This window comes from Hypanus sabinus, chromosome X1 (genome assembly GCF_030144855.1).
Source record: "Hypanus sabinus isolate sHypSab1 chromosome X1, sHypSab1.hap1, whole genome shotgun sequence".
Classification (NCBI taxonomy): Eukaryota; Metazoa; Chordata; class Chondrichthyes; order Myliobatiformes; family Dasyatidae; genus Hypanus; species Hypanus sabinus.
Window position 1 is genome coordinate 59,443,922 of NC_082738.1, and position 20,380 is coordinate 59,464,301.

Genomic DNA, 20,380 nt, shown 5'->3' on the forward strand with positions numbered 1-20,380 from the left:
CCGCCCATATGGCCCTGGTAGACAAGCCCTTTAACCTGTCCTGCCTGAGCACTGCTGTAGCATTTTCTCTGACTAGCAATGCCATCCCCACACCCTTCATCCCTCTGCCTCTATCACGTCGGAAACATCAGAACCCTGGAACATTAAGCTGCCAGTCCTGCTCCTCCCGTAGCCAAGTTTCAGTAATGGCTACAATGTCATAATTCCATGTGTCAATCCATGCCCTCAGCCCTCAGCTCGTCTACCTTCCCCACAATACTACTTGCATTGAAATATACGCACCTCAGAAGATTATTACCACCGCACACAACCCTTCTATCTGTGACTTTGCATGAAACTTTAACATCATTTATTTTCACCCCCGCTCCACTATCTACTCTGGCACTCTGGTTCCCATCCCCCTGCAAATATAGATTAACCCCCCCCCCCCCAATAGCACTAACAAACCTCCCTGCAAGGATATTGGTCCCCTTGTAGCTCAGGTGTAACCCGTCTCTCTTGTACAGGTCCCACCTGCCACAGAAGAGGTCCCAATGATCCTGAAATCTGAAACCTTGCCCCCTACACCAGTTCCTCAGCCATGTGTTCATCCTCCAGAGCATCCTATTCTTACCCTCACTGGCACGTGGTACAGGTAGCAATCCTGACATTACCACCCTCGAGGTCCTGCTTTTTAACTTCCTACCAAACTCTCTATACTCACTCTTCAGGACCTCCTCACTCTTTCTTCCTATGTCTTTGGTACCAATGTGTACCATGACACCTGGCTGCTCATCTTCCCATTTCAGAACGCTGTGCACACGATCAGAAACATCCCTGACCCTGGCACCCAGGAGGCCACAAACCATCGCAACCACAGAACTTCCTGTCTGTACCTCTAACTATTGAGTACCCTGTTACCACCCTTGTATCACTAGTTGAGTTCTCTAGTCTGTCCTGACTAAGCACTGTCGTGACATTTTCCCTGACTAGTTATGCCACCTGTCCTCCTTTCATCCCTCCCACTCTGTCACATCTAAAACAACGGAACCACAGAATATTGAGCTACACTCCTGCAACCAAGTCTCACTAATGGCAACAACATCATAATTCCAGGTGTTGATTCATGCCCTGAGCTCATCCTCTTTTCCTACGATACTTCTTGCATTGAAATATATGCAACTCCAGACATTAGTCACAACATGCTCAACCTTTTGATTCCTGACTTTTGTTTGAGGTCTTACCAACATCTGCCTCCACAACCTCTCCACTAAATGTTCCGGAACTCTGGTTCCCATCCTCCTGCAATTCTAGTTTAATCTGTCCCCTCCCCACCCCACCCCCTTTCCACTAGAATATTAGTCCCCCTCCAGTTCAAGTGCAAACTGTCTCTTCTGTTCAGGTACCCCCTTCCCTGGAAGAGAGCCCAGTGATCCAGAAATCTTATACCCTGCCTCCTACAACTCCTTAGCCACGTATTAAACTGTATAATCTTCCTACTTCTAGCCTCACTGGCATGTGGCATGTGTAGCAATCCTGAGATCACAACGTTGGAGGTTCTGCCCTTTAATTTAGCACCTAACTTCCTGAACTCCCTGTGCAGAACCTTGTCACTCATGCTACCCATGGCATTGGTACCACAACCTCTGGCTGTTCACCCTCCCACTTGAGAATGCTGAGGACTTGATCTGAGATGTTCTGGACCCTGTCATCCAGGAGGCAACATAACATTCAGGGATCACATTCTCACCCACAGAACCTCCTGTCTGTTCCCATAACTAACAAATCCCCTATCAACCTTAATCACTGCATACATTTCTGGTTTGCACTTTAAAAAAAGACATAAGAAGGTGAGAAGAAATTTATAAGGATGCTACAAAGGCTGAAGCATTTTAGTGGTGGTGAGAGATTGAATTAAGCTGTATTTTTTTCTTTAAAACACACTGAAGGGAAGCTGAAGTGTATAGGATATGAAAGATCTATTTCACTCAGCTGAATGGCCAAAAACCAAGGGACATAGGTTTGAGGTAACTATACAAGGAATATACAAACAATTCAATAGAAGAAATGACAAAAAATATTTAACTCAAGATATTGACGGTCTGTTAACACTCTACCTGAGAGTGTAGTAGAAAAGGAAATCCTCATCACAATTGGTATTTGTTTCTTGTCACATATACCAAGAAACAGTGAAATGCTTGTCTTGCATACTGTTCATACTGATAAAATCTTTACATACTGCACTGAGCTTGAATAACAATGATAAATAAAGTGCAGTGCAGGTAAACCATAAAGTGCAAGATCATAACAACTGAGTAGCATTTTGACCTGCAGAATTACTGGTCAAGTGCTACATGGTATTGCTCTGCTGGTTAATCTTTTTACAGCAAGTATAGACATAATAGGTATAATTTGTAGTTGTGAGTTCTTTGTGGTTCTGCTTACACAATTGTACAGCATATTCTGTACTATTTGCTGTCCAATGAATTTGCTTACAAAAAGTACCCACCCACAACACTGGATATCCTCCTGTGAAAAGATTCTAGGATTTGCTCAAAGCCTCCTTGAAAAACTACAGCAAACGCACCTTCTCTCGGGAACATCTGGCCCACAACTGCTATAAGTAGAGAAAAAAACATTTAGGACATTACAGCAGCACATAAAATCCTGGTTTAAAAGAGTGCACCACTTCAGAAATTATCCACTCGCGTCCCACTGCAGTTCCTAAATTGGCCTCATCATCATTCTCAGATCCCACAGAATTGCCATAGAGGCAAGTTGTCATTGAAAGACTGCCCAAGAAGAAGTAAATAGAGAATCCAATGTGTAGAACAGGCCCCATGGTTGGCTGACCTAATAAAGCCAACACCCACCCTGTTTGATCTCTGCTGAAATAGAGGATGCACTCCATATGATGAATGTGAATATCTGTATGCAACTCACAATACCATTTTAAAGGTTAGCTATCAATAGATGATGACAGACCCCAAGGATACAGATAACCCTTGATTCAATTTGTTGATCTTCTACAACAAGAGATGATTGTAAGTGTGCATATATAGAAAGTTGACAATCTTTCACCTGCCTGGCCCCTCTCCTTGTGAGTTAGATCACAACTACTGGCATAGTCTTCAATATAGTTGGTAGGATCTCAATAAGATGTTGATGTATAATTATCTTGGAGATAGGCCTGCTTTTATTTTGGATCACTGAAAAAAACACACACTGTGGTTGGGACTGTTTTAACAAAATAGTTGGCTTGAGATTTGCAAATCTTGTAGGGCTATTATCACAGAGCTGGAGCAGCAAGTGCATCTAATTCTGCCAAATTAGATTGTTCCCCACAGTCCAAATTCCAGGGAATTGAAAACAAATTAAGGAGGTACAGCAACAAATGGTTCTAGATTAAACTTCAAGGAAGGGCAAATAAGGGAACACCATTTAACCATGTCTTTTAGAAGACAGTGCTTCTAACAGTACAAAACTCCTCACTACCCTGCTAAAATTCAGCCTGTGCAATGAAGTTTAATCTGGCCATGGGGCTTAAATCATCAAAATTTTCAACCAGAAAAGAGATTAGTATTTTGCAATAATTCCCACTGAATTTCGTTGAAATAATACAAATGCATTAAGCATATGGATATCTACATCCCTTTTCAACAATTGTATAATAGTGTATTGTACACTTTTTAATATCAAATTTCTGCCTAAATTTACAGTTTAACTGAATACAGAATTTGAAGACACCCTTTTCTCCCTTATTAGGGAGAGAGAGCCTGTGGAATGTTGAATATCGGGTGAAATGTGAAGTCTTTGGGTTAACTGCAAGTCTATATCTTTGCTATTGCTTTGCTCACATTTGAGTGCTTGGTGATGGTGCTGATGCTTCTTTTTTTCCAATAGGGGAGGGGGAGTGTTGTTTGCTGCTGCTTACATGCAGGAGGGAGGAGAACTGGGTGGGCACTTTGGGGTTCTAACATTTTACTGTCATTCATTCTTTGGGGTACTTCTCTGTTTTTGTGGATGGTTGAAATAAAAAGCATTTCAGGATGTATATTGTATACATTTCTCTGACATTAAATGTACCTCTGAAACCTTTGAACTTCAAGGCATCTCCAGCTACAACACTGTTTTTAGCTTTAACTGTATTTCAAAGCTGTTCAGAAAATCTGCCAATCTTACTGCTGAATTTTGCATAGAGTATAATCAACAGCTCATCAAAATTTTTAGCCAGAAGGGAAAATGCAACTGAACATTTACTACAGTTGCCAAGTTCGTGTTCAATCTTCTTGAAATTTAAAGTTGATCTTAGGATATTTGAATAGAATTAGAGAAGGATAAATTGATATCCAGAGGTATGTACATTTGGGGTAAGAGTGGAGCAGTAAAACAAGACTCCCATATCTATTAATGTTGTGTGCTTATGCCAGTCAGAATGCTCTCCATGATACATTTGTGAAAGTTTTCAAGTGTTTTAGTTGACAAACCAAATCTCTTCAAACTCCTAATGAAATATAGCCACTGTGTCGCCTTCTTTATAGCTGCATCAATATGTTGCATCCAAGTTAGGTCCTCAAAGATATTGACACACAGTAACTTGAAATTCCTCACTCTCTCCACTTCCGATCCCTCTGTGAGGACTGATGTGTGTTTCCTTATCTTACCCTTCCTGAAGTCCGCAATCAGTTCTTTGGTCTTGTTGACGTTGAGTGCAAGGTTGTTGCTTTGACACCAGCCAACTAAGCAGCATAACTCGCTCCTGTACGCCCTTTCATCACCATCTGAAATTCTACTAACAATGGTTGTATCATCAGCAATTAGTAACAAGCTTGAGTGTGGGTTTTGCCTTGGGAATGAGAAGCTGATAGTTTCTTGTACTTGCAGTTATTTCCTTCCATAACGATATCTTTTTAAACTGAATCAAAACACATTTGCACTTCTGTGAGGCATGATATATAACATCCAGCAATTATCTGGTCTTCAACCACTTGATAGAATATTTCTTCTGATTTGTTGCAAGCTTCATATGCAATTCACACCAACAGGAATACTGTAAGATGGAAGTTATTCTATATGCAAAAGGTATCAATTAAAGGATCAATGTATTTTTCATATGACAGTGCATTGATTGCTTTTATCCTTGAGCTTCAAGCTGACTATTTCTTTTCAAGCTGTCTACAGATAATTGCTGAGTTGGCAGAGGGTCAAACTGGCCAAGCCAAAAGCTCACACTGCCTCTGTAGGGCTTATTTCACTTAAGTCGCTCCTGTCTGCTTGGAAGTGTAACTAAATACATCAAGGCAGTTTACCAAAACTGATGATAAATTGAAACATAGAAACATAGAAAACCTACAGCACAATACAGGTCCTTCAGCCCACAAAGCTGTGCCGAACATGTCTCTACCTTAGAAATTACTAGGCTTACCCATAGCCCTCTATTTTTCTAAGTTCCATGTACCTATCCAAAAGTCTCTTAAAAGACCCTATCATATCCGCTTCCACCACCATTGCCGGCAGCCCACTCCACACACTCACCACTCTCTAACTAAAAAACTTACCCGACATCTCCTCTGTACCTACTCCCCAGTACCTTAAACCTGTGTCCTCTTGTGGCAATCATTTCAGCCCTGGGAAAAAGCATCTGACCATCCACACAATCAAAGCCTCTCATCATCATATACAGTTCTATCAGGTCACCTCTCATCCTCCATCACTCCAAGCAGAAAAGGCCGAGTTCACTCAATCTGTTTTCATAAGGCATGCTCCCCAATCCAGGCAACATCCTTGTAAATCCCCTCTGAATACTTTCTATGACTTACACATCCTTCCTGGAGTGAGGCGACCAGAACTGAGCACAGTACTCCAAGTGGGGTCTGACCAGGGTCCTTTTTAGCTGCAACATTACATCCCAGCTCCTAAACTCAATCCTACAATTGATGAAGGCCAATACACCGTATGCCTTCTTAACCATAAAGTCAACCTGCGCAGCTGCTTTGAGTGTCCTATGGACTCGGACCCCAAGTTCTCTCTGATCCTCCACACTGCCAAGAGTCCAACTATTAATACTATATTCTGCCATCATATTTGATCTACCAAAATGAACCACTTCACACTTATCTGAGTTGAACGCCACCTGCCACTTCTCAGCCCAGTTTTGCTTCATATCAATTTCCCGCTGTAACCTCTGACAGCTCTCCACACTATCCACAACACCTCCAACCTTTGTCATCAGCAGACTTACTAACCCATCCCACCATTTCCTCATCCTGGTCATTTGAAAAAATCACGTAGAGTAAGGGTCCCAGAACAGATCCCTGAGGCACCCCCACTGGTGACCAACCTCCATGCAGAATATGACTCATCTACAATCACTCTTTGCCTTCGGTGGGCAAGCCAGTTCTGGATCCACAAAGCAATGTCCCCTTGGATCCCATGCCTCCTTATTTTTTCAATAAGCCTTGCATGGGGTACCTTATCAAATGCCTTGCTGAAATCCATATACACTACATCTACTGCTCTTTCTTCATCAATGTGTCTAGTCCCATCCTCAAAAAATTCAATCAGGCTCATAAGGCACGACTTGCCCTTGACAAAGCCATTCTGACTATTCCTAATCATATTGTACCTCTCCAAATATTCCTAATTCCTGCCTCTCAGGATCTTCTCCATCAACTTACCAACCACTGAAGTAAGACTCACTGATCTATAATTTCCTGGGCTACCTCTACTCCCTTTCTTGAATAAAGGAACAACATCCGCAACCGTCCAATCTTCCGGAAGCTCTCCCGTCCCCTAATTTCCTTCTTAAGCTCCTTCCTGTTAGCCTTATAATCTTCTAGATCTCTAACATTACCTAGCTCTCTGAACCTTTTGTAAGTTTTTCTTTTCTTCGTGACTAGATTTATTGCAGCCTTTGTACACCACGGTTCCTGTACCTTACCATAACTTCCCTGTCTCATTGGGAATTCTTAACATATAATGCCACCTACATCAATGGCAAAAATGATGTTGTTGTATCCTAATTCCCTCAGCTTTCTCAGATAAGCCAATCAGGTTGATGATGATGTTGCTAATGTGGGAAAGGGTTTAAAATTTGCAAAGTGGCAATATTGAAAATACCTGAATAGTTTACTCAATTATTCTCCAACCTCCAAGTCTGAGTTTGCAGTCTGATCTGAAGAATGTTAGAAACTAATCTTAAATTCTCTCTGCTTGGTTGGAATAGACATAAGATTTGAAACTATAAAAAAATAGATTGTCAAATTGTAAATGTGCAGAAGCTCAGAGCATTAGAATGGCAAGCCATTTAGCAATTCAAATATTGCCAAGCCCTTGTTATCTGCTGATTTACCATCATGGTATGGGGGTCAGAAAGACCAGGGACATAATCATATGCTTGTGCGGCCAGAACCAGGATACAGAGTTGGGGGGAAGGCAGGTACACAGCTAAGCCAGTGGTCAGGAACGTGGAAAGGTTTACTTACAGACTGAAGCTTGCATATAAGTTGTCATATCCATGGATTGTTGTATGTCAATGCACCATTGCTGGCATTGACAGCAATCTGAACAGTACTTGCATTTCTTTTCTATCCAGAGGAAATCCATGCAGCTATCCCTCACCTATTGAATGGTGAAAGACTTTGATAGAGTGGATTTGGAGAGGATGATTCCTATGGTGGGAGAGTCTAAGACTAAAAGACACAGCCGCAGAAAAGAGGGGTACCCTTTTAGAAAGAAAATGAAAACTTCTAATGGGGAGTTTTTGTAGGCAGAGTGCATGTTTTATTTTCATCCATTGGTTGTACTGTATCCTGCTGCTCTGTTTTGTATTCTATTAGCTCTATTGCACCTTTCTTTATGTTTAATGTTCTGCACTTATTTAGTCCAAAGGTCATATTACATCTTTAGAAAATAGTTCCATTTTTTCTCAGCTCAAGCCAATAAAACCTGAGGTATGGGCATAGCCAAGCACACTCATTTCCCAATTGCTAGGAACTTCAGACTGTTCAGTGGTGTTTAGTATTGTGACTTTCTGAAGATTTACAAAGATATTACTGTGTAGCCCTAATTGTTTAATGCTATTGTGTAGTGATTTTGGAATGATACCAATTGTAGATATTACTTTTGGGACAAAAGTTCATATTCCAAAGTTCATATTCCAAAGTCTTTCAATTTCCTCTTTTAGTTCAGCATATTTCTGGTGTTCCTCACTTACTGATTTCTGTAAATCCTGTGTGTTTGAATCTATCAAGTAAATTGGCCTTTCTTGTTTATCCTGTAATATTATATATGGACATCTATCATAGATTGTCCTATCTGCAATAATGGATTGGTCATTATCATTATTATTATTGAATTTGCACAGTTGGTCTACTTTTGCACATTGGTTGTCAGTCTTTGTTTGTGGGTAGTTTTTCATTGATTCTATTGTATTTTCTTTCTTCCACTGTGAATGCCTGCAAGAAAATGAATCTCAGAGTTGTATATGGTGACATATACATACTTCGATAAAAAATTTACTTTGAACTGTGACCATTGCACGTGCATTCTTATTTTCCTTAATATAAAACAGAAAAAGTATCTGTGTTAATCCAATCAGTAGTAGTGCAGTGGTATCACTTTTCTGGAGATCACCAAGAATATTTACAACATTAAAATAGACTTTAATCAGGATAAGCTACTGGAAAAGCCCACCTTTAATTTTCCAAGAAAAGTGAAGCCATTCATGCAGCACTGAGGTTTCACTGAGTGGCTCCTTCCCTGTTACCTGCATCTCTCCATTCTCCTTCACATGCACCTTGCTGTGATTCGCCTTTTTCCTAGTCCACCCACCATGCCATCTACTGTATCAACTCAGTTTACTGTAGATTTTTTTATCATCACACTATCCCAGCCTTCCTGTTCTGCACAACCTCTTGCCCATCTTCATGCATCTTACCCCACCTTCATGCTTCATTTTGAAGTATCTCCCCCTCCAGGACAGATTGAACAATTTCTAAATAGTTCAAAATCAGATTAAATAATTTAAGAATAAAATCATATACAGAGCATAATCGGGCAAATGACAGCATGGATTGATACCAGAAAGATTGGGACATTTCTGTTGAATATTTCTGTTGAACATTCTATAGAGAAGTAGATCATTGTTGATTCAAGGGGAGTTGAGGATGTATTTATACAATAGGGGAATAAATCAGATTCTGAATGAAAGACTTAATTTCATTATTTTATTCTTACAAGCTAATGCATTGATATTGTAGTACCATGTCATTAAGGAGGATGCTAAGCATTGTAAGAATATGAATGAGTTTATAATGATTGCAAAGATTACAGGCAGAAATTGTTGTATAGGCTAAATTTTCAATGTAATCAGGTATGGAGGTAGAAATATATTCAGAAGGGTTGATCTTGCAAGTTAATATTGATCAGCACAATGAATTTGTATCCACACAAAAGAGGTTCAGAACACCAGTTTACAATTTATGTCTGTTAGTTATTGTTTACCGGTACTTCCAGTAAACATACTACTTGATCTGGTATACGAGATAAAACAAATGTGAAAGATAATACAGTAAATTACAGAATATTAGATTCAAACAAACAAGCTTGTTTAGTATTGTAAAGTTGGAAGTTACTAAGGTTGTTATAGCCGGGGGGGGGGTGGTAATGGGGACAAGTTTCCTCTGCCAATGGTGTGCACCTCAAATAGCATCGACAACCACGTCCAGCTCCTGGCCTTCATGCGTGGCTTAGCTACAAAGCCCAGCTGAACCATTTCTACTGACAGGAGAATGGGCAAAGGCCTTAAAATCAGTCGCTTTGGGCAGATGGGGTTTGCCAGCCGTGGTTGGCAGCTCATCTAGGCAAAGGAAATCTCTGATCTCAAACCTCCACTGCCTTGCAGCAATACCTACTCATGGGGAAAGCTTCGTGAGTAAACCCCAAGGGAAGGATCCGGAGCTGAAGTCACTAGGGCAGACCTTCATTTTAAAATATTTTTATTCATTATTATCGAAGATTGACAAAAAAAAGATATATTAAGTCAATATGTCATTATGTGCAATAAGGAATTAAATTAGCAAATAACTGATTAACAAAGCTAAGCAATATATCAATAATAATAAAAAAGTAAAGTATTAAGAATATTTTAGACCAAATATGAAAAGTGTAAACAATATTAAAATAGAAACATGGAGTGAAGGGACAGTACAAGAAAATAGTGGAGGATGACATAAAAGGAATACTGTCACTAGGGCAGTCCTACATTGAGTTGAATGTTGACTGGCAGCTCCTGCAACACTGCTGGTGCAGACTGTATCGGTCTCTGCCGTTCCTTTTGGGTTCATCAGATGTGGGGAGAGAGGGAGCTTGCTACACGGGCAATAGCTTACTCTCCATATTGAACTGCACAGGCTTTTATATCTAGACAGATGGGACGCAATATCCATGGACAGCTTTGACCAATAGAGGCCTCAGACAGACAGACTATGGAGGAGGACAAAGAACAATTTAAAGTAACAACAACTTCACTGGAGGATGGGAAATTTCAGTTAAGTGAGGAAGAATCTGACCCAGATTAAAGAGTTATGAGAAATGCCCAAGAAGCAAAAGTTCAGGTATAGTCCAAGAATATTTAAAGTGAAATGGTAGAACAGCCACAGCTGGACATTTTTTGATGACAATTAAAGTAAGGCAAACCAGAAAAGACACCACATCAGCATAAAAATGCAATGGAGAATTAGACCAAATATGAAAAGTGTAAACAACATTAAAATAGAAACATGGAGTGAAGGGACAGTACAAGAAAATAGTGGAGGATGACATAAAAGGAAATCCAAAAGTCAGGAGCATTAGCAATGAATGAACAGTAGTATATGCAGTTAGAACAATTGGGAACCAAATGGACTGCTTTTAGACGATGTATAACACAAGGTCCAAGTTTTAAATTAGATCTATATTAAGATAATGGATGAGATAAGAAGAAGAACAAGGAAGGCCAATAAGATCCAGCAAAGTTGCTTGGTCTGATCGTTATAGATCTTTGGCCACTGAAGGAAATAAAAGGCAGAAATTGCCAATGTTCCAATAGTCAGTAACACGGGAAAGGTGCTGAAGGGCTAGTAATACTGTACTCTTGAAGGATAAATCTGGCAGTTATAGTTTAAAGACAGTGGTGGAAAAATCTTCAGAAACATAATCTAGGAGAAAATTAATGGCTGCCTCAGCAAGCCAAATGGATGAATAAACAGGAACCAGCACAGATTTACGAGGGACATCCTTTTTATTGAAGTAACAAAAGTTGGATGAGGACCTGAGATGAGGATTTAAATGGTGTTTTAGAGCAGCTTGTGCTTGAGTCTTAGATTGGGTGTAGTGTAATAGCCCAGATCATATTAGGAAGCTTAATGTAAAGGAACCTTTGAAGGGCAGTAATCATAATATGAATGAATTCACAATGCAAATGGAATAAAGGGAATTACAGAGGCATGAGGGAGGAGCTTGCCCAAGTGGATTGGAGGTGGATACAGGCAGAGCAGAGATGGCTGAAGTTTCTGGGAATAGTTCACAAGGCGCAGGATAGATATATCCCACAGAAGTAGTTCTCCAATGACAGGGGTAGGCAACCGTGGCTAACGAGGGAAGTTAAGAACTGCATAAAAGCCAAAGGAAGGGCATATAAGGTTGCAGAAGTGATTGGGAAGCTTTTAAAATCCAACAAAAGGCAACTAAAAAAGTTATAGGAAGGAATAGGATGAAATATGAGGGCAAACTAGCCAATAATAGGTAAACTATCAGGATACTGAATGTTTTCTCAGTTAAAGAGTAAAAGGGAGGTGAGAGTTGATATTGGACCACTGGAAAATTATGTTAGTGAGGTAGTAATGGGAGACAAAGAAATAGCAGATGAACTTAATGGGTACTTTGCATCAATCTTCACTGTGGAAGACACTCGCAGTGTGCCAGAGGTCCATGAGTGTTAGGAAGCAGGAGTGAGAGCCATTGCTATTACAGAGGGAAAAGTGCTAGGCAAACTGAAAGGTTTTAAGGTGGATAAGTCACCTGGACCAGATGGACTACATCCCAGAGTCCTGAGAGAGGTTGCTGAAGAGACAACGGATGCATTGGTCATGATCTTTCAAGAATCACTTGATTCTGGCATGGTCCCAGAGGACTGGAAGAATGCAAATGTCATTCCACTCTTTAAGGGAGGAAGGCAAAAAAAAGGAAGTTGTAGGCCAGTTAGCCTAACCTCAGTTGTTGGGAAAGTGTTGGGAGTGTATTATTAAGGATGTGGTACTTGGAGACTGATGATAAATTAAGTCAAAGTCAGCATGGTTTCTACGAAGGAAAATCTTGCCTAACAAATCTGTTAGAGTACTTTGCTTGTTACTACAAGCAGGGTCAACAAAGGAGAGGCAGCGGATGTCATTTACTTGGATTTTTAGAAGGCATTTGATAGGTGCTACGCATGAGGCTGCTTAGCAAGATGAAATCCTATGGTGTTACAGGAAAAGTACTGGCATGGGTAGAGGAATGGCTGACAGGCAAGAGGCAGTGAGTGGAAATACTGTAAAAGGGGCCTTTTCTGGTTGGCTGCCAGTGACTCACCGTGTTCTTCGGGGGTCAGTATTGGGATCGCTACTTTTCACATTGTTTGTCATTGATTTAGATAATGGAATTGATGGCTTTGTGGCAAAGTTTGATGATGATATGAAGGCAGGTGGAGGGGTAGGTAGTGCTGAGGAAGCAATGCATTTGCAGCAGGACATAGACAAATTGCAAGAATGGTCAATAAAGTGGCAAATGGAATACAGTGCTGAGTAATGTATGATAATGCATTTTGGTAAAAGGAACAATAATGTGGACTATTATCTAAACAGAAAGAAGGTTCAAACATCAGAGGTTCAGAGTGACTTTGGAGTCCTCGTACAAGGCACCCAGAAGGTTAATTTACAGGTCTGAGTCTGTGGTAAAGAAGGAAAAAATAATGCTGAGGCTTTATAAAATACCAGTCAGGTTGTATCTCAGAAAGGATGCATAATCATTGGACAGAGTCCAGAGTAGATTCATGGGGATGATTCCAGGAATGAAGGCATTAATATGTGAGGAACGTTTGGCAGCTTTAGGCCTGTACTCACTGGAATTGAGAAGAATGCAGGGGTATCTCATTGAAACCTACCGAATGTTGAAAGGACTAGATAGGGCAGATATGGAGAGGATGTTTCTTATGGTGCGGGTATCCAGAACTAGAGGGCACTGTCTCAAAATTGAGGGTAACCTTTTAGAACAGATGTAAGGAGGAATTTTTTTAGCCAGAGAATGGTGAATCTGTGGAATGCTCTGCCACAGACTGTGGTAGAGGCCAAGTCAAGGCCATTTAAGGCAGAAGTTGATAGTTTTCTGATTGGTCAAAACAACAAAGGATATGCCAAGAAGGTAGGTGTATGAGGTTGATCCGGGATCAGACATGATGGAATGGTAGAGCAGACTCAATGGGCTGAATGTCCTAATTCTGCTCCTTTGTCTTATAGTCTTATGGAAAGGATGTGCTGGCATTAGAGAGGGTCCAGAGGAGGCTCACAGGAATAATCGAGGGAATGAAAGGGTTAATATATGAAGAGTATTTGATGGCTCTGGGCCTGTACTCACTGAAGTTTAGAAGAATGAGGGAGGATATCATTGAAACTGATAGAAGAAGATAGAAAATGCATGCCAAAAGAGCAATGTTACAATAGTCATGGGGGATTTCAGTATGTAATTAGATTGGGAAAACAGGTTGGTGCTGGTTTCCAAGAGGGGGATTTTCTAGAATGCCTATGAAATGGCTTTTTAGAGCAGTTCATGGTTGAGCCCACTAAGTGATCAGCTATTCTGGATTGGGTGTACTGCAATGAATTGGAATTGATTAGAGAACTTAAAGTAAAAGAACACTTAGGGACAAGTGATTATAATATGATCAAATTCACCCTGAATTTTGATTGGAAAGAACCCTGGCAGGGATGACAGCAGAGCAACAATGGTTGGAATTTCTGGAAGCAATTCAGATAGATACATCCCAAAGAAGAAGTATTCTAAAGGCAGGATAACTCAACTGTGGCTAACAAGAGTATTCAAAGCCAACATTAAAGCCAAAGTATGTAATAGAGGAAAAATTGGTGGGAAATTAGGGGATTGGGCAGCATTGAAAAACCAACAGAAGGTAATGAAAAAAGTCATTGATGGTAAAGATAGAATATGAAAGTAAACTAGTCCATAATATTAAAGAGGATACTAAAAGTTTCTTCAGTTACATAAAGTGTAAAAGAGAAGTGAGAGTAGATATCAGACCGCTGAAAAACAATGCTGGGGAAGTAGTAATGGGGGACAAGGAAATGGCAGATTGAATGAATAAGTGTTTTGCATCAGTCTTCACTGTGGAAGACATTAGCAATCTGGTGGAAGTTCAAGGTGTCAGCGGTCATGAAGTGTGTGAAGCTACCATTATAGGGAGAACATTCTTGGGAAACTGAAAGGACTGAAGGTAAATAAGTCACCTGGACCAGATGGTGTACATCCCAGAGGTCTGAAAGAGGTGGCTGAAGAGATTGTGGAGGCATTAGTAATAATCTTTCAAGAATCACTAGATTCCAGAATGGTTCTGGAAGACTGGAAAATTGCAAATGTCACTCCACTGTTCCAGAAGAAAGAGAGGCAGAAGAAAGGAAATTATAAGCTAGTTAGTCTGATGTCAGTAGTTGGGAAGATGTTGGAGTCGACTGTTCAGGATGAGGTCCCAGGGTACTTGGAAACACATAATAAAATAGGCCATAGTCAGCATGGTTTCTGTAAGGGAAAATCTTGCCTGACAAATCTGATGGAATCCTTTGAAGAAATAACAAGCATGATACACAAAGGAAAATCGGTTGATGTTATGTCCTTGGATTTTCAGAAGGCCTTTGACAAGGTGCCACACGAGGCTGCTTAACAAGCTACAAGCCCATGGTATTATAGGGAAGAATCTAGCATATGGCTGATTGGCAGGAGGCAAAGAGTGAGAATAAAGGGAGCCTTTCTGTTTGGCTGCCGGTGACTAATGGTGTTCCATAGGGGTCTGTGCTGGGACTGATTCTTTTTACATTATATGTAAATCATTTGAATGATAGAATTGATGGCTTTGTTACAAAGTTTGCAGACGATACTAAGATAGGTGGAGGGGCAGGTAGTTTTGAAGAAGTACAGTGGCTACTTCTGTAGCAGATTAGGAGAATGGAAAAAGAAGTGGCAGATGGAATACAGTGTCGGGAAGTGTGTGGACATGCACTTTGGTAGAAGAAATAAAAGGGTTGACTGTTTTCTAAATAGATAGAAAATACAAAAAACTGAGATCCAAAGGGACTTAGGAGTTCTTGGAGAGGATTCTCGAAAGGTTCATTTGCAGGTTGAGTCTGTGGTGAGGAAGGTAAGTGTGATGTTTATACTCATTTCAGGAGACTAGAATATAAAAGCAAGGATGTAATGATGAGACTTTATAAAGCACTGTTGAGGCCTCACTTAACTGGAGAGGGTGCAAAGGAGGTTCTGACTCCAGGATTGAATGGCTTGTCATATGAAGAGCTTTTGATGACTCTGGGCCTGTATTCACTAGAATTCAGAAGAATGAGGAGTGACCCCATTGAAACCTACCGAATGGTGAAAGGCCTTGATAGAGTGAATGTGGTCAGGATGTTTCTTATGGTGGGAGAGTCTAAGACCAGAGGACATGGCCTTGCAATAGAAGGGCATCCTTTTAAAACAGAGATGAGTTTTATATAATTGTGGAGACAAGCATCAGAGAGTACAGCCTCAGAATAGAAGAACATCCCTTTAGAACAGAGATTCAGAGGAATTTCTTCAGCCTGAGAGTGGTAAATCTGTGGAATTCATTCCCACAGTTGGCTGTGGAGACCAAGTCTTTGGGTATATTTAAAGTGGAGGTTGATAGGTTCTATATGAATAAAGGCATCAAAGGTTACAGGAAAAAGCAAGAGAATGGGGATGAGAGGGATAATAAATCAGCCATGAAGGAATGCTGGAGAAGATTTGATAGGCCAAATGGCCTAGTTCTGCTGATGTGTCTTATGGTGTTTTTTTCAGGTCAATAACTTTCATCAGAACTAATCCTTATTAATTTGTACATACTGACTCTACACATATATACTTGGAATTGTTAAGTATAAGTGAAAAAATATGCTGCTATTTTAATTAGTGCTCAGGATATATTCCCATAATTGGAACAGTATCCAACAAGGTTAAAATATCATTATATATAAAGAAGTGTATTATTAACTATAATGCCATGCCAGGAAACTGGTGTGAGCCCTTGCTCTCTAACTGCTCTCCTGCAAATAAGCACTGACCATTTTACTGATGATGTCTTCAGGAGTTACACTGGTATAGATAAGGTCAGAGTTTTTACACTAGCCTAAAACAAGAGGGCATATGCTTAAGGTGAGAAGATAAAAGATTTAAAGGAGACCTGAGAGGCAAGTTTTCCATATAGAACATAATAGGTATATGGAACAAATTGCCAGAGGAAATTGTACAAGTGGGTACCATTATAGCATTTAACATACATTTAGACAGGTGTATGGGTGGGAAAGGTTTAGAAGGATATTGCCTAAATGCAGGCAGATGAGACTAGTTTCCGTCAGCACCTTGGTAGCATTTGGTCCAAAGGGCCCATTTCTTTGATGTATTATTCTATAACTCATGTCTTTGAAGCACAACCAAAAATTAAGGCAAATCTCTGCCAGTGAATAATTTGACTCAGGACCAACTATCTCTCTGCAGGCTGCACTCACTGAGCTTCAATTATAGTAAATAAAGATTAGAGAATTGCAGATACTGCAAATCTGAAATACAAACAGGTGATGTTGAAAACACTCGGCTGGTCAAACAGCATTCCTGGAAAGAGAAACAGTTAACTTTCAGGTGAAAAGCCTTTAAACAATCCCCAGTTCAGATAAAATTGTTTTGAACCCAAAAGGTTAATCGTTTTTCTCTATCTGCATACCTGCTGTGTCTTTTCAGCATTTTTAATTTTTACGGTAAATTTGGTAATGCTGATGAAATATCTCTCCAAGATGCTGCCTGATTTGCTGAATATATATGGCACTTTCTGTTTTGCATTTCAAATTCCCAACATCACATTATTTTGCTTTGGGAGTTAAAGTCACTGAGAGCTTTGGAGTACTTGGAGTGTTGTAAAAACTTAAGCGTACTCTAAATTCAGTACATGGAACATGACTGTTTTTGATAAATTAATGTTTTGCACATGGAGATACTGAGAACAATTTGAAAAAAAAACTAAAGGTGCTGAAATCTGAAAAGCAAACAGAAATGATGGAATGGAGATGAGATCATCCAGTTAAGCAGCATCTGTGAAAAGTAAAACCAGTCAATATTTCAGGTCGAAGGTCCATTGACACAACATTTACAGCAATAAGACTACAGTACAGGGTGACAAGACTGAGGAGTGCCTGTGAGACTTTGTAGCCAGAATCACGATTATATTAATTACGTAAAGAGGCCACAGGGCTGTGTCTCCCTCTGCCTGATGTAATCAAAAATATAAATGTAACACTCTTGGCCCACGATGTGGCTCTCACTCTTACTGGAACCACCTGTTATAATCATTTTCACTATCACAGCCTTCCTTTCCAATTATCTTCTTTGTTCCTCTTCAAATCATATTAACTTTTGTTGCAAAATTCCCCAGATTTTGACAATTCAAGTACCACAAATCTAAACAGCGTTCAATAAAATCACCGCCTTCCGTTCATCCAGTGATAATTCGTAGGATGCGTAATGAAATGGAACATCCCCATACTGGCTATTTCTAAACAGGGTTTGTGGGCACTTCGTTGTAATCTAATTAGCCTAATGCTCTATATAATAAAATTGCAATTTTCGAAAGAGATGTCAGACAGTGTTTCCCCGTCTCTCCTGGTTAATGGTCTTCAACTCCCCGAACAATCTTTACACTTTTCATTTAGAATTACGCCCCTTGCTGGTCACATTCGATTAACTGAACCAGCGTTGCTCTTTTTAATTATATATGGCCTTTTGGGCACTTCCAAGTCCTCTCTCCTGGTTATAAAATTGCAAAGGCTCAAAAAGCTAATGACTGACCACGCGTTACGCTTTGGGAAAGGGCTTCTTTTTACCCTTTTGGCATCTTTCTATTCACCCCATTTCTAGTTTGCAGTGCCATCAGGTTTTCCAGATTGCCGCTCTCTCTTTCCCTGTGTATGCTGGTTACAGTGAGCATATTTATACACCAATGCTCATTGGCTGCCTTCCCGCACACTTTTCATCCTTTGGGGTTATGGAATATGAGTGAAGCAGCTCGGAATTCCGAACATCCATGCGTCCATGTTGTTTAAGAGCAGTTCCAACGCAGCAGCATATCTGTGAAATTATTTCGTACATTAAAGGGCGGTAAAACGAACTACGAAACCATGCAACAAACTATCTTGGAAACTCAGTTCTGTTGTTTAATAAATCCTTTTCTCCGCCCTTTTCGATAGAAAATAATTTCACAGCCGGTGAGCCGAAACGATACCAGTGCCGCCTGCTTTTAAACAGCACAGACTCGGGCATGAACAGAATTTAGAGTTGCTTCACTTTCATTCAGTAACCCCGAAGGAATCAATGTTTCCCAATGCATGGCATTCTATTTGTTCCACGCTCTCCCGCACAGTTCAAAATCAAATTGAAGCAACAAGAAACTGCAGATACTGGAATATGGAGCAAAAAAAAAACTGCTGGAGGAATTCAGCGATCAGCAGCATCTACAGAGATAAATGGACAGTTGCCACCTCAGGTCGAGACTTTTCATCTGGAAATGGCGACTATCTATCCTCCACCCCCCCCCCCCCACCCCACACCCCTGACGGATGCCGCCTGCCCTGCTGAGTTTCTCCAGCAGTTTTGTGTTTTGCTGAAAGATCAAGTTACTATAAGAACTGTCCAGTGTACCAGGTTACCCGCGGCTGAACAGTCGGGCAAATATTCCACATAACCGGGTAGCGGTTCTCTCCCTCTTCCATCTGGACGCGAACACCCACCCAACCCTCGGCAACCTCGAAAACAATGTAAAAGTACCAACATTTAAATGACTTTGACATGGGTCCAGATTCACTGTGGAGAATCGATTGGTTTCGATCAGCCGAGCGAAGTGATAAAAAGAGAGACATAACCGGAGGACAAAGCAGTATCAGAAAAAAGGAACGTGTAGATCTAACCCGAAACCAAGGAGGTTATACACACAGCGATAACCTCCGCGCATTATCGCAGGCGGAGGTGTGCTTGCACAGCACCAAAATACACAGAGATGAAGCGCGTTCAACCTGTCTTGGCACTGCTGATGAATTGGAGCCAATTGCTTCAAAACATAAATTAGATTTTCACAACGTCCCTCGAACTTAAATATTTTCTCCGAGGTGAATTCGTCTTGCAAAACGGGAAGCCGTGAATAAAACACGAAGGGGATTTTCAGAAAGTTGCTATAAAACGGCATTTTCTTTCCCGTCAAAACCATTTAATAACACCCTATTCAAAAGTTCAGTGGAAGCTCAACTCTGCTATAAGCTGCGACTGCAGGAGCAATCTGCAGAAATAAGAGTCAATTTCGAACCGGATTCCAGTGCATTGATTGCATGCCCTTTATTTAAAACTGTCTGACCTGCTATCCAAGAACTGCGCTGCAATGTAATGGAGTGTTAACTGTACATGTATACCGCCACATTTCCCCGATGCTGGCGGTTACAGATAGAGAGAAAGGGGGCCATTATATTTGCGATCGCGCATACATACTTCAAAGCAAAAAACACACAATTTAATATCACTTACCGCTACAAAGAGCAGCATGCAAAGCTGCAAAGTTGTCATCATGACTCCTATCAGTGTTAGAACTCCGCGGTCGGGCTCCCGTAGACTACTTTACGATTTGCTCTGAACCTTTTATTCTATCTCCATTGCCCCAGCTAGGAGCTGAATATCAAAGGCAGGGATTGACTTTTACTGGACCAGAACTGCGCTCGTGGGCTGGACACGCCGCATTTTCATTGAAATCATCTCGTCAGCTTGTCACTGGTTGGCTGGCTGGATCCGTCATCTCCTCCCAGTCCACAGACATCTGACATATTGCAAACCAGATCGTCAGCTACATCCTCGAAAGTAAGTATTTAAATAAAGGTTATTTAGCAACGTGCCTCTTTAAATATAACATTACCATTCACGAGCGCACGCTTAGCAATTCAATGTTTCAGGACCTTCCTCTGAGTTTATTTCCTGACCCATGATTTCCATCAATTAGATGCGAACACAATCTCCATTTTACTGCGACTTGGGACGCACTAAGGTTGTGAAAATTGGTGCC

General features: G+C 40.6%; 1 protein-coding gene across 1 annotated transcript in view; it reads right to left on the reverse strand.

The window, feature by feature from the left end:
• LOC132384955 (tumor necrosis factor receptor superfamily member 16-like) overlaps positions 1-20,017 on the reverse strand; it is a 137,043-nt gene extending 117,026 nt beyond the window's left edge. Inside the window, exon 1 of the mRNA XM_059956643.1 lies at positions 19,852-20,017. Coding sequence (XP_059812626.1) covers positions 19,852-19,893 — 42 coding nt within the window. The 5' untranslated portion in view covers positions 19,894-20,017. The remainder of the gene's footprint in view (positions 1-19,851) is intronic.
• Between the last annotated feature and the right edge of the window lie 363 nt (positions 20,018-20,380).